General features: G+C 39.9%; 1 protein-coding gene across 1 annotated transcript in view; it reads left to right on the top strand.

The window, feature by feature from the left end:
- Positions 1–867: 867 nt before the first annotated feature.
- The window catches only part of SNW1 (SNW domain containing 1), a 14,362-nt gene continuing 1,928 nt past the window's right edge, over positions 868–13,301 (top strand). Inside the window, exons 1-12 of the mRNA XM_008505187.2 lie at positions 868–1,038; positions 2,064–2,217; positions 3,079–3,240; positions 6,734–6,829; positions 6,920–7,026; positions 7,845–7,949; positions 8,039–8,108; positions 8,776–8,841; positions 10,108–10,224; positions 10,557–10,698; positions 12,208–12,304; positions 13,095–13,212. Coding sequence (XP_008503409.1) covers positions 1,025–1,038; positions 2,064–2,217; positions 3,079–3,240; positions 6,734–6,829; positions 6,920–7,026; positions 7,845–7,949; positions 8,039–8,108; positions 8,776–8,841; positions 10,108–10,224; positions 10,557–10,698; positions 12,208–12,304; positions 13,095–13,212 — 1,248 coding nt within the window. The 5' untranslated portion in view covers positions 868–1,024. The remainder of the gene's footprint in view (positions 1,039–2,063; positions 2,218–3,078; positions 3,241–6,733; positions 6,830–6,919; positions 7,027–7,844; positions 7,950–8,038; positions 8,109–8,775; positions 8,842–10,107; positions 10,225–10,556; positions 10,699–12,207; positions 12,305–13,094; positions 13,213–13,301) is intronic.

Below are 13,301 nucleotides of genomic sequence, written 5' to 3'. Positions count from 1 at the left end.
GGGATAATTTGTCCTTGTAATGTAATTGACAGTAAGTTCTTATAAATGGAGCTTGCCTCATTCTGGCAATATAACACTTAAGTCTTGATAGTTCACTACAAAACAAGTTTACTTATTTTCTCTATACTTCCAATTAACATTAGCTTTATATTATCTTTGTAGTCTTCTAACCCTCTCCAATCTTCCTGTATTGTTCAAAAAACCTCAAGACCAGGACAATACACAGTTCCACATTTGAACCTGTTTAGGTTCAAGGACAACTATGTGAAAAATCTCATTTGGTCTGGTGGCTAGACTAACATAAAAACTGAATTGTTCCCTCACTTCAGGAAGACAAGTGGGGAAAACGAAATCCACAAACAAACCTAAACACAAGATCTACATGGGAAAAAATAGGTATTAAATTAGAAATTAAGTAAATTCTGGTTTAAAGAATGTTCCCACTTTCAAAAAAGTAAGCACATGCAGCCTATACTCAGCCAACAAACACTGTGTCGCACCCAAGTTTAAACGTTACATTTTGACAATGTTGAAAATTATTCTGGGAGAGATTCCAGCGGGATAACCACGCAGCACAAGAAACACCGTGCATATCGCTTGCGGAGCGGGGATGTTCAAGACCCTGCAGACGTCAGGCGGCAGACGGAGCCCAGGGTGTCGGGCACCACCCCGCCTGCCAGGCCCGGGTGGCTGTGCCTGCCTTAACCCGCGCCTCGCAGCGGCCTTGCCGCAGGGACGGAGCGCTTCTCCAGAGCCCTGTGCGCCCCGAGCCCGCCCCAGCGGATGCCAACACCGTGGGTGCAGCTTCGCCCCAGGGTGTAGCCTTTTCCTTTTCCTTCCCCCTCCCCTTCTCCTTCCCACGGCGTGACGATACCTCCAAGGACTGCAGCCCTTCCACATGCATGCCGTGACGCAGCTGTGACGTCACACCGACAACGATAGTGCGGGGCGGGGCGCATGCGCAGCCGGTGTCACCGCCCCCTCCCCGCGGCCTGGCACCCGAGAAGACGACGGAGGCGGCAAGATGGCGCTCACCAGGTAGCTGTGGCGGGCCGTCCTCGGCCCGGGTCTGGTGGCTTGCTCTCCCCGGTCTGCCTCCGCCTTCCCACCCGCCGTACGAGGCTTCGGCCGGCGAGAGAGGCCGCGTCCGGGGAGTGCGCGGCAGAGCCGCGGCCTCTCCTGGTCTCTGGGCCCGCCGGCCGGTGAGGAGGCCTGGCTGCGGCCGGGAGGAGAGCGGCGAAACTGAGGCTGGGCCCGGGAGGGGTGTCTGGCACTGCCGCTGGTTTGGGGCTTTGCCTCCGCCTGTTTTCTGCAGGAGGAAGAAGGTCCTCCGCCTCGGCTGTGGGTGGTCGTATCCATGGGGGGTTTGTTGAGGTTTCTGTGTTGTGGGTGAGGCCGAGAGGCCCTTGTTCCAAGATGCTGTGTCTCCCGCACGGCTCAGGAGCTCAGCTTTAGTGCCTGATCTGGGATACCGACTGTCCCGGAGGTGGGCGCTCCCTGAATAACCGCGTAAAAGCGCTCCGTAGTCTAGAGGAGCTGAAAAATAGGAAGTCAAGACACAGGGGTTCGACATCTTGTTTTTATCCTGGAGGTGCCTGGCTTAAGGGAGGAGGTTCTTGACTGATCTCTTTTTGTGGGTGTTTCCCTTGAGAGAAAGAAGGGGGGAGTCGCTTGGACTAGGGGCATTTTTTTTTTTTCCTGCTCTTTAGTGGTGCAAAGAATACACAGTGGTATGTGATATGCCTGTTGGAGAAGGGGCATTGTTCTACCCTTTAAATATGTCGTGAATGGGGGGGAATTTAGCATCAGTTTTTGTAGGAACCATTCAGAATCATGGGAGAGGACACATTTCTTTTGGCCTTAAAATCCCAGAAACTACTGTCCTCAGGTTTGTAAGTGCAATACTCAACTTTAATAAATTGTTTCATAATCTGTATAGAGTGATTGTACAGATAGTAACAATATAATAGCAGACTCAAGGATAGTAAGGTTTCAGTGAATTAAATTATCCAAAGTAACTTTTTATGTCTATCTCTTTTTGGAATCATTCTGTGTACATGCAGTTTTTTACCAGCTCCAACACAGTTGTCTCAAGACCAGCTGGAGCTAGAAGAAAGAGCAAGAGCTCAACGATCTAGGCAGACTGCTCTGGTCTCATCACGAAGGGAACCTCCCCCATATGGTTATCGGAAAGGATGGGTACCACGCGTGCTAGAGGTAGATATTTAAATTTACATTGCTTTAGTTTGTCTGCTAATAAGGGGGAAAAAAAGGCTATTTTCAGTAGTAGAAATAAACTGAGCATCTCGGTGTAGTTCAGAATTGTGCAAAGCCTGTGTGCAGCATTTCCATCCATTTCCATCTGCTTGCTGTATTCTTGGGTTGGGGGAAGTTGTTCTAATTCACTAGATTGCTTAAAATATCTGATGCTTTACGGATTCTTCCCTTCAGAGATTGTTGTGTTGTAATGTGGAAATCAGTCTATGGTCCTTTCAGTTCACAACCTGGGAATGCAAGGATCCTCTGGGAAAGACATCTGTATTGTTCCTCTGTCATTATTTGTTAAATGCACATTCTACTTTATAGATGGAGTAAATGAGCACGTGTGTATGTGAGAAGACAATATCCATGTATATTCTAAGAATAGAATAACATAATAGAGGAGAACTGCTGCTAGGGGAGAAAATTGTTACAAGTTGGAAGGAAACTTGAAAAATTGTCATTAAGTGTGTTACTAGCAAAAGGGTTTTGGACAGCGTTGTGTGTACTAAGCTGTAGTCTTTGCCAGTAGAACACAATTTCATCTGGAAATGTTAAAAGATAGAAGGGGAAATACAGATGTATAGCTCTGGTTAGAAGACTGCTTGAATAGTTTCTTGCTGCAAGGCACAAGACCCTGGACATTTGGAAATGGTTTTTGACAATAATATCTGAGACCTGCCCCGATGAGACACACACCAGTGCTCTTGGGACACGGCGTGCAGTTAAGATTTTGATATGATATTTCATGTGTGAAGCTGTGCAAATGTCATGCCATGTTTTTGTCTTTCAGTCATTCACTACTTTTGTTTTGCATAGGATTTTGGAGATGGGGGTGCTTTCCCAGAAATTCACGTGGCCCAGTATCCAATGGATATGGGCCGAAAGAAGAAAATGTCCAATGCTTTGGCTGTTCAGGTGGATGCAGAAGGAAAAATAAAATACGATGCCATTGCTCGACAAGGACAATCAAAGGACAAGGTAATGTTTCTTCAAACAGGGAAACTGGGACATATGCCTGGAAAAGTTGTATGTATGTATTGCATATACTTAAACTCATTGATCTGGCATTATCCAAATAATTGTATCCTGTTTTCTTAAAGTTTTAATAGTATCAGACAGACAGGAGTGTTTTAATTGGGATCACTGGATGATATTCTCTGCTATATAATTAAAAGCTAAGGCAAAAATGTTGAGATTCTCTACACAGACTTACTTGGTGGTTTTGCAGCTTTCATTAGAGATTTTTCCAGTGAAGTAAAAAAATTGAAAACAGGCTTGACCACAGGCAGCCTTATTTCAGTGTGTAGGAAGAGGAGGGAAAAAAAACAAAACAAAAAACCCCATAGCTCACCTTTCAGAATACTGCACCTTGTGTCTTACTAATTTAACTTTTGGCATTTGGCACTTAAGGCTGTTTTCAGTATTGTTGGGCACTTTTTTTTTTCCTTTAATTGCAGCAGAAAGTATTGCCAGTGGTTATACTCCAAATTTGATGACTAGACCCTCATCAAACTTAGTGGGAACTAACTTCCATTTCCTGTACGTAGTAGCCTTTTTAAAAACAGATTGCACTTTATCTTGAAGACCTAACTGTTGCTCAGGAGATCAGGTACTTTGGTCTCCTAGGTCCACTCTGAGGAGTATTTACATCTGACTTTTCAAATGTAACAAATTGGACCATCTTAAAACTTTAATTCTCTTAAGCAGGTGTCAGGGGCTGGAAAACTGCTGAGGTGTAACTCAGCTATGACAGTGTCAGCTGTTACAGCAAGCATCTCCTGTAAAGAATAGGGTAACCCAAAGACAATCTCAAAAGAGGGTTAACTACAAAGGGTGTTTTAGTGAATAGATATGAACAGTTATTTTCAAAATAATTTGACTTCTGTTGTAATTTAGAATGCCTTGAAGAGCTTATGGGTGTGTAATATGCCTTAGTGCAAATGAGGAAGGGGGGACACGTATCTAAACAGAAAAACAAAAAAGTGAACTTTGTCTCAAACAAAAACCAGGGTGAGCATTCTAAGAATATCAGGGGAAATTTTTTTTTCTTATTGAACAAATATTGTTTTAAATTGATCTACAGTTGCAGAAAGATAATGCCACTTGGATTTTATATTTAAATAATACTTGAGTACTAAAAAAAGCGTCACATATTGTATATCCTTGTCCTATGCATCCTGAGTTACTGCAGTGCATTTGAAAAAAATCAGTTCAAATCAGGCTCCATGCTGGAGACATTCATTGGGCTTACCTTCAGACTTTGTAGTGGTTTCAATTACTTGTCACAGGGAAGGTGCTAAAATATTATTCACATGTAAAGAATTTTTTAATTAAATATTTAATACTTGACACTAAATAGAAATTTGACTTATCCCAAAGCATTACAAAATTGAAACAGATTAGGTAGAAAAGAAATAAGAATTGTACTTGTTTTGGGGAAGGTGCAGGGGAAATAACAATGATGGTAATGGTAATAAAGTATAATTTCAGAACCTGTTAAATACATCTTTACTCGCCTAAAGGTTCAGATTTACCTGAACCTATATAATACATATAATGTACCCCATATATTTATATAATAGAACTGTTCAGTTAAAGTATATTTAAAAAAACTGGAAATTATATTAAGCCTTGGGCAAAAATGACTGATCAAATTCTTGACTGAGGGTGGTGAGTCACTGGCAGAGGTTGCCCATGGAGATTGTGGCTGCCCCACTGCTGGAAGTGTTCAAGGCGAGGTCAGATGGGACTTCAGGCAACCTGGTCTAGTGGAAGGTGTCCCTGTGGCAGCGGGTTGTAACTAGATGATCATTTAGGTCCCTTCAAACCCAAGCAAACCATTCTATGAAAGAAATTTCTGTTGAGACACCTTGCACCTGTACAGTGTTGTGCAGACCTCTGTATGTGATTGTTTGTATCCTACCATGAGCTAAGAGTATTTTACACTGCTAGTTAGGAAAGATTGTTCTCTCTCTGATAGCAGCAGCATGCAGATTCCTAATTGCTGCCTATTAAGTCTGCCCCAGCCATAGAGGGAATCATTCAGTTGTACCAGAAATGGAGCATTTTGTTTCTGACTAGAAGATTTTGCTTTTCAATAGCAATCAAAATGAAATACCTGACACACAAGCTGACACTTCTTTTAAAATTTTGTAGATGAAAAGTGGTAGTGGAGGGTTATAATATAGTATCAAACAATCTGAGTCTCTTCTTTAACGTAGATTAAAAAAATACCACAACGTTGCTGTTAAAATAAGGTTAATATCTGGAAAATACACAGTGCAACATCTTTATCTGCCTATATCATACCATATATGATACATTCTATACCATATGATACATACTATATCACCTCAAAAGAGGACTCTGCTTAGAACATGCAAATGTATCAAGTTTTTGATGGAGACTTTTTTTTTAATTTTCAGGCTAGTTTAATATTTACTGCGGATTTCTTTCATATTAATGCAGCTTGCAGTTTTTATGCAGTGGTTTAAGTGCTTTGTGGAGCTCCTTTTTTACCTCAGTGTACTGTAGTTTTTCGAGCACCTGTTAGACTTTTTCTTTTTTGTCTTGCGGGATACTTGGAGCAATTCGAGCATACATCATTCTTCATGCTACATAAGACACTTGGATGTAGGATTAATTACCTTAGAGGAAAACTGCTCTTCAGATGCCCTTCATTCATCATCTGCAAAGCTAGGATATTACTGATACTAATTCAGAAGGTAAAAATTTTAGGAATGAAGGCTGAGAAACGTGTAAATAGCTCTTGGGTGAAAAATTAGTTCTAAGGTGAATGGTCAGTTTCATAGTTGGACCTGCACTTTATAATGAACTTGAAATAATATCTGTAACGACTTATACTTTGAACTAAGACATTCTGATGTTATTTTGTTGGACAAACGCAAAGAATTAATGCAATGCAAGGAATTTTTCACTCTGTTTAAAACTGGGGCCTAAATCTGACAGCTAAATGCATGTTGTATGAAGACTGAAGTACCTGTATAAGGGAAGATGTCAGAAAGGGATTTCTCCAGCATTTTTTTTTCCAAGAAACTAGCAAACATAATGATGAAAAATCTAGATGCTGAAAAAAGACTTGTACTAAGTTCTTAAGTAATCCTTGAAGTACAAATGTGGATTTATTTTTTTTTCTTGGGTACCCTGAAAAAGGAAAAGAGTAGGAAAGGGAGGCAGGAAACTAGTGTATAATTCCAGCTCTGAGAGGGACTTAAATAATTATATTTAATAAAATTGCATCTATTCTTCAATTATTCTTTCTGTAGAATCGAGTCCAGTATATATCCTTTGCTTTATGGGAGTCATTGAAGATTATGTAATTGGAATGCATTTAGAGCTGTATACAAGTTTTAATTAGCATCTAAAGTATAATCTAGGTCTGAAACATTTATTTTAATAAATGTGCACTTATTGCTGTCCACCAGCACTAATAAAATATAATGTCTTCCAGGTTATTTACAGCAAGTACACAGATCTTGTGCCAAAAGAGGTCATGAATGTGGATGATCCTGAACTGCAAAGACCAGATGAGGAGGCAATCAGAGAGGTATCATGTGCACTGATGTATTTAGTTCAGTGGTGTATCGTATGCCTTACATATGTGATGAGATGCATGCTGTGGTTTTTTTGTTGTTAGATAACAGAGAAGACAAGAGCAGCCTTGGAAAAATCAGTCTCCCAAAAAATTGCAGCAGCCATGCCAGTTCGAGCAGCTGACAAACTAGCTCCTGCACAGTACATTCGGTATGTAGTGCTGGCATCAGATGTTGTTATATCTAAAGTTATTAAAATTGTGATATTCGACTGAGTTCTGAGAACGTAAATTCCTCTTGAATTCTGGTCTTCTGGAAGTAATGTGAAACTGGCTTATGTATTTTGAGTAACTAATGATAGCCTAGTCTGAAGTGTGTTGAAATACGCCTTGGCATGTCATGAGTTGTGCCCTTTGTGGAAGAGCTGTTGTGTTAGCAACAAAATACAGATTTGTTAGGGAGCAGTATTAAAGATGCTGCCCTGAAAATAGTCTTTACTGAGACATTTGAGCCAAGACATGGCATGTAACAAGGTTCTTCCCTCATACAAAATGAGCAATTGGAAATAATTGGAATTACTAGGAGGCAGATAGTCATTTATTATTATTTTCTGCTGCAAACACAGATAAATTGTATTGAGAGAGTTACACTTGGCCTGAGGTGAATTCTGAAAAAAGTACGTGAATAAGTTCTTACTAACTAGGAAGTAGATGCCAGGGATTCACAGACACAGATAAATAGTATTGTGTCATGCTTGGTGTGCTTTATTAGTTTGTTTCTTCTACTTCAGAATTTAGGATAAAACAGAAGAATATGTCCATGCAAAGATACATTCTGTCTGATAAAACAGATTCTCTGCATTCAGTCCAGTATCCTCTGTGCAGTTACCTTCTGGCCTTCACAATGGACAGCTCTTAAGTTGTTGTGGATGAAATAAAAATGCAGCTAGAGCAGTGAACTGAGTAAAAATGCAAGTGGGCAAGGAATATCTATTTGTCTGTGGAGAAATAAGCACTTTGTTTTATTTAGGTACACACCATCTCAGCAAGGTGTTGCCTTCAACTCAGGAGCCAAACAGAGAGTTATTCGGATGGTGGAAATGCAGAAAGACCCTATGGAGCCTCCAAGATTCAAGTAACTATTCAATAGTTTATGGCAAGTAGAACAGTCTGAAGTGTATTTCCATACAACATGCTAATTGTAATTGTTTTTTAATTGTTCAGAATTAACAAGAAGATTCCACGTGGACCACCTTCTCCTCCAGCACCTGTCATGCACTCTCCTAGTAGAAAGGTATGAAATGCCATAACTGTTCTGTTTTCAGTTCTAGGTGGATTCACAAATTCTACTTGGATCTAGTTCACTTCTGTGCGTGTTCTTACTTCTCTTTTGATGTGATGTTAACTGATAAACTTACCTGTGTGCTACACTGTTTTGGTTGGTTGTTTTTTTCTTGTTTGGGCAATACTGAAAGTAGCTCTGTACTGTGTCAAAGGTTGAGTAGATTTCTCATATTGTATGCAGGGCTGCGTTGCTGAAGTTGTTCAGGGCATGGATGAGTTCTCTGAAGCTTTAGCCTTGGAACACTGATGCTGCTTTAAGCTAAGGATTAACTCCAACTGAGGGATAAGCGTAGTGGTGGTTGGTTTCCCACGACTTCAACTGCTATTAAATGTGCAAATGTTAAGCAAGCTGGCTGTCAGTTCCAGCCTGTGTGACAAGAGTTTAAGAGGATGACTGAAATGTTGTTGTGACTTAATTCAGTGTTGGCAAGGATACAGTGAAGAAATTACATTTCTGCATATTTATTTCTAAGAAGAGTTCAATTTCTTTTTCGTATCTGTGTCCTGAACTTTGTACTCTCAGTTATTTCAATAGTGCATAGCTGGCTTTGGGAAAGAAAACAGTATTTCATTTTGCTATAAATCTAAAGATGTCTTTGTTTTTTCCTTTAAATCAGATGACTGTGAAAGAGCAACAAGAGTGGAAAATTCCTCCTTGCATTTCAAACTGGAAAAATGCAAAGGTAATTAAGTTGTCATAAATTGATATTTTTAATGTTGCACCATGTTGGGAGACTTCTGTGAATAATTTAAGCTGTAATAATAATGGTTTTAAACCTCTATAGCGTTAGGGAAGCTGGCTGCTATCAGTATAGAGGACTCATGATTGTACAACTCTTATTTTTCTCTCTTTGGCATATAAGAGCTGTTAAATTGACAGAAATATAGAGCAGGGAATATATTCATGGCAGAGATTATGGAATTTGAGAGGAAAAAAAGGCATTAGTTAAAATCCCCATAATAGTGCAGTGAGCGAAGTCTCTGGAGCTCACTAAGTAAAGCCATCTAAACTGAAGAAAGGTCATTCATAGAGAACTAAAACTGCTTTTTTTTTTTTTTAATACTGCGTTCAAATTCCTGGGAGGTTCTCCATGCTGCATTCTTTTGCTAATAATTTTTATCACTGGTTAGCTTAAGGTTTTTTATTCTTTATTTTAGTAGCTATGCCTTGTCCCTTTGATTTTTGTCATCCAGTAAGTTTATTTTCAGACAGAAGAGAGAATTTATAATATGCTGCAGTAACTCGTTTGATCGTTCTCAAACAGCTTCAAGTTGTCATGAGGCAGCCTTTTCAAATGGAGGAAGGAAAAGCAGCATGTTTGGATGTTATTTTTTTCTACCCCAACACAGCTGCATAACTGGGACTGACACTAATTAGTAGATCAAATTTTAGGTTACAGATGTGAAAACCAAAGCAAAAATTTTGTAGAGCTCACTGAAGAATCTTTAAATATCAGCTATAAATAAATGTAGGTTTCAGCTTTTGAAAGTAAAATTGGCATTTAGTGTCTGTTACTTTTGTTGGCATCCTTGCTCTTTTAAGTTCTCATTTTGAATCAGCTAACATCTTACCAGGTATGAAAGCAGTTTTGGGAAAACAGTATTTAAGCACAAATGGTAACACAGCTTAGAGACTGGGAAAGCTCTTTATCTGTAGTTCTTAACACAGAACAAAGCATGGACCTTACTGATTGAAAACTGAGATTTGTACTAAGATGTAACCTGCAGGGAAATTGCCATTATGATTGTGGGGGTGTGGAACTGGAGTGAAGCAGTGTTTTCTGGTATGAATTTGATGAATGTGCAAAGGAGGTTCATGGAGGTGCATTAATGATGATCTGGGAGTATTGTTGGTGTTCCTGTCTTTTTTACAGAATAAATGTAATAATGTTTGTTATCACAAATAATGTTAGTTTCTGTGATTAAATGCCTCTCTGTTTCCACTGTAGGGTTACACTATTCCACTAGATAAGCGTCTGGCTGCAGATGGCAGAGGATTGCAGACTGTTCATATTAATGAGAACTTTGCCAAGCTGGCTGAAGCTCTCTATATAGCTGACAGAAAGGTGATGTGTTATTTAACTGTTTTGTTTTTTCTTCTTTGTATGTTTATTTCATTGGGAATATCAACTGTGAATAGGCTATAGGTTTTTATTTTTCCTGCCTCTTGGCTGACATGAAGTCTTCACCCCTGTATATTTGGATTAGTGGGTCAGTGTGAGTTAAATTATTGGAGGTCATGGGTCTTGTTTCTCAGCTCTGCTATGGCTGGCTGGCTTTGAAATTCTTCCTTGTGGCTTGATTCCTGTCCTGTTTACAGAATAAGTCTGTGAGAGAAGATCTGCTTGCATCCTAGATTCTTGCTTTCTGTATTTTTAACTATGTCTTTTGTGTGCAGGCTCGTGAGGCAGTAGAGATGCGTGCCCAGGTGGAGAGAAAGATGGCTCAGAAAGAAAAAGAGAAACATGAGGAAAAGCTCAGAGAAATGGCTCAGAAAGCCAGGGAGAGAAGAGCAGGGATCAAAACCCATGTTGAAAAAGGTATATTTCTTTGTTACTAAGATGCTATGGGTTTTTTTTAGCACTCTGAAGTACGGGTTTGAAGAAATAACCTGAGAACTCTACAATACCTAAATATCAACTGTAATTTCTAAGCATGACATCTGTTCTTCATATCTTTACTTGATCAGCCAGCGAATTCGGTTAATTCATTAGCTGGATGGGATCTGGATTTGAATCTTACTGTACTATGTCAGTGTATACAGGTTTAGGACATTATTGAGAATTTCAGAGTTATTAACAGATCAGTGAAAGTAATGGTTTTAATGAACTGTTCTAAATGGTGTGGGGTTTTTTTTTAAAGGCTTGTTGCAGATGAAAAGCAACATTGTGTACAAGAAGTAAACCATCTTTAAGTTTTCAAAGATCTCTTTAAAAAGTGAAGGACATGGTCATACAATGCCTAAGCCTGCAGCTGGGAAGGGCTAACCTCTTCCCAACAGTCTGGGGACTGGCTGGCTGGAGAGCCTCTGCTGAAAAGGACTTGGGAGTCCTAGTAAGCCAGCAATGTGCTCTGGCAGCAGGAATGCCAAGGGCATATACTGAGCTGCATCTACAGCAGTGTAACCAGTAGGTCAAGGGAAGTAATAGTTTCCTTCTATTTGTGTTCTGTTGAGAGTCCATGTGGGATTTTGTGTATCATTATGGGCCCCCAGATACAAGACACACTGATAAACTGTAGTGTGTTCGGTGGGGCCCTCAGAATGGTCAGGGGGTTACAGTACCTGCCTGTTCAGGAGCTGCTGAGAGAAAGCAACGTTTTCTGCCTGGACATGTGGATTTGAGGGAACCTAATGGGAGCTTTCCCATATCTACCAGGAGATCAGAGTTCTTCATTAAACTGCACGGTGGAAGAATGAGATGGTGTTTAAACATTGAAGCAGGAGGTTCCAACTACATGTAAGGAGAAAAACTCGAAAGTTTATCCAGGATGATAAGCAGCAATGGAACAGGTTGCCCAGAGAGGCTGGCAATCTCAATTCTTGAATTTTTCTCTGAGTGGGGAAAGCCCTGAGCAACCTAGTCTGAATTCAGAACTGATCCTACTTTCAGCAGGAGGTTGACCTAGAGATTCCTTTTCAAGCTGAATTGTTCACTGATACTGAGTCACAGAATGTTCATCAGAGCACTTAGATGCCTGCATGCTTGGACTGTATTTTTATACTTAAGATATAAAATTATATTGTGATCTGTAAATGTTAATTCCTAGATGGACAAGTATTCTAAACTCTTCAAACCTGAGAAAACATAGTTGTTGGATATGTCTGCTTCAACTCTCTTGCCATTGACAGTTCATTGCTCATGGCCTGAGCAGGCTGGAGTTTGTTTAAAAGTATAAAATTTTAAATAGTGACAAGGGTCAGTTCTCTTCTGTAAAAGAATATTGAACTGAATCACCTTGTCAATGTCTATGGCATAGTTAATTGAAACTTATTTTTCTTTAATGAGCAAGTATTACTTAAAGTAATGAGCAGTCTTGCATTTGTACAGAGGATGGAGAAGCGAGAGAAAGGGATGAAATCAGACATGACCGGCGCAAAGAGAGACAGCATGACAGAAACCTTTCCAGAGCAGCCCCTGACAAAAGGTGAGTCACAAAAGAAAGCTCCTTATTCTTATACTGCCACAGGCATCTCCACTAGGGAAACTGTTTCACTGGACTTACTTTTGCTTGATGTGCCTTAATTTTACCCTGAAATATTCTCTGGCATGAAGCACTGTTCACTGATTGTACGAAGTGATGTTACTCTATTAGTGTACTGCAGTGCTCTTCTAAATTTAGAATGTTCCAGATGAATAGAGGGGATGGGTTGTTTGGTTTGGGTGGGTTTTTTGCAGTTCATTATATTCAGACTTAATTAACATGTTGACAGCAAAGATTGAAACCTGGATGCTGTAACTTCAGTGAGACCGAAGTGTCACTAGTGGCTTTTCATCCAGAAGCTGTTCGTTTGAGTAAACTTTGATTTATGAGTATAGGCTGAAGTATCTAGTTTGCCCAGCCAGTGGCATTTCCGAGTACAAATGGTTTCTGAAGACTTAGGATCTGTAATATCCAAGAATTAGATTGCTTGGCTTTCCCTGAATATAACTACACTATTTCTTGCAAAAAAAAAAAATGACATTTTACACCAAGTCTGCTTGATGTAAATTGCAGATAGTGGAAAGCAAATTCAAATGTCATTCCCAGCTGAACATAATTTTCCCAAACATAATTTTCCTTTGCCAGGAGACATTTCAAATGTTACCTAGTAAGGAAGGGCAACAGTCAAAATCTGTTTCTTGAGAGAAATTGTTAGCAGCTAATATAGGTTTCAGTTGCACATGTCAACAAATACAGTTTACTGACCTGATAGAACTTGAAATTTTTAATTCAGGTCAAAGCTGCAGAGAAATGAGAACAGAGATATCAGTGAAGTTATTGCCCTAGGGGTACCCAACCCCAGGCCATCCAATGACATCCAATACGACCAGAGGCTGTTCAACCAGAGCAAGGTAAAAATACCTTTTCAGAGCTGTGTAGCTTTCTGTCATGTTTGTGTATCCTTCTTGGATATGGCTAGAATACTGAAGGGACCTTCTTC

Source organism: Calypte anna, chromosome 5A, assembly GCF_003957555.1.
Source record: "Calypte anna isolate BGI_N300 chromosome 5A, bCalAnn1_v1.p, whole genome shotgun sequence".
Lineage (NCBI taxonomy): Eukaryota > Metazoa > Chordata > Aves > Apodiformes > Trochilidae > Calypte > Calypte anna.
The sequence above is the reverse complement of the archived record's forward strand: the minus strand, read 5'-3'. Positions and strand labels throughout refer to the sequence as shown.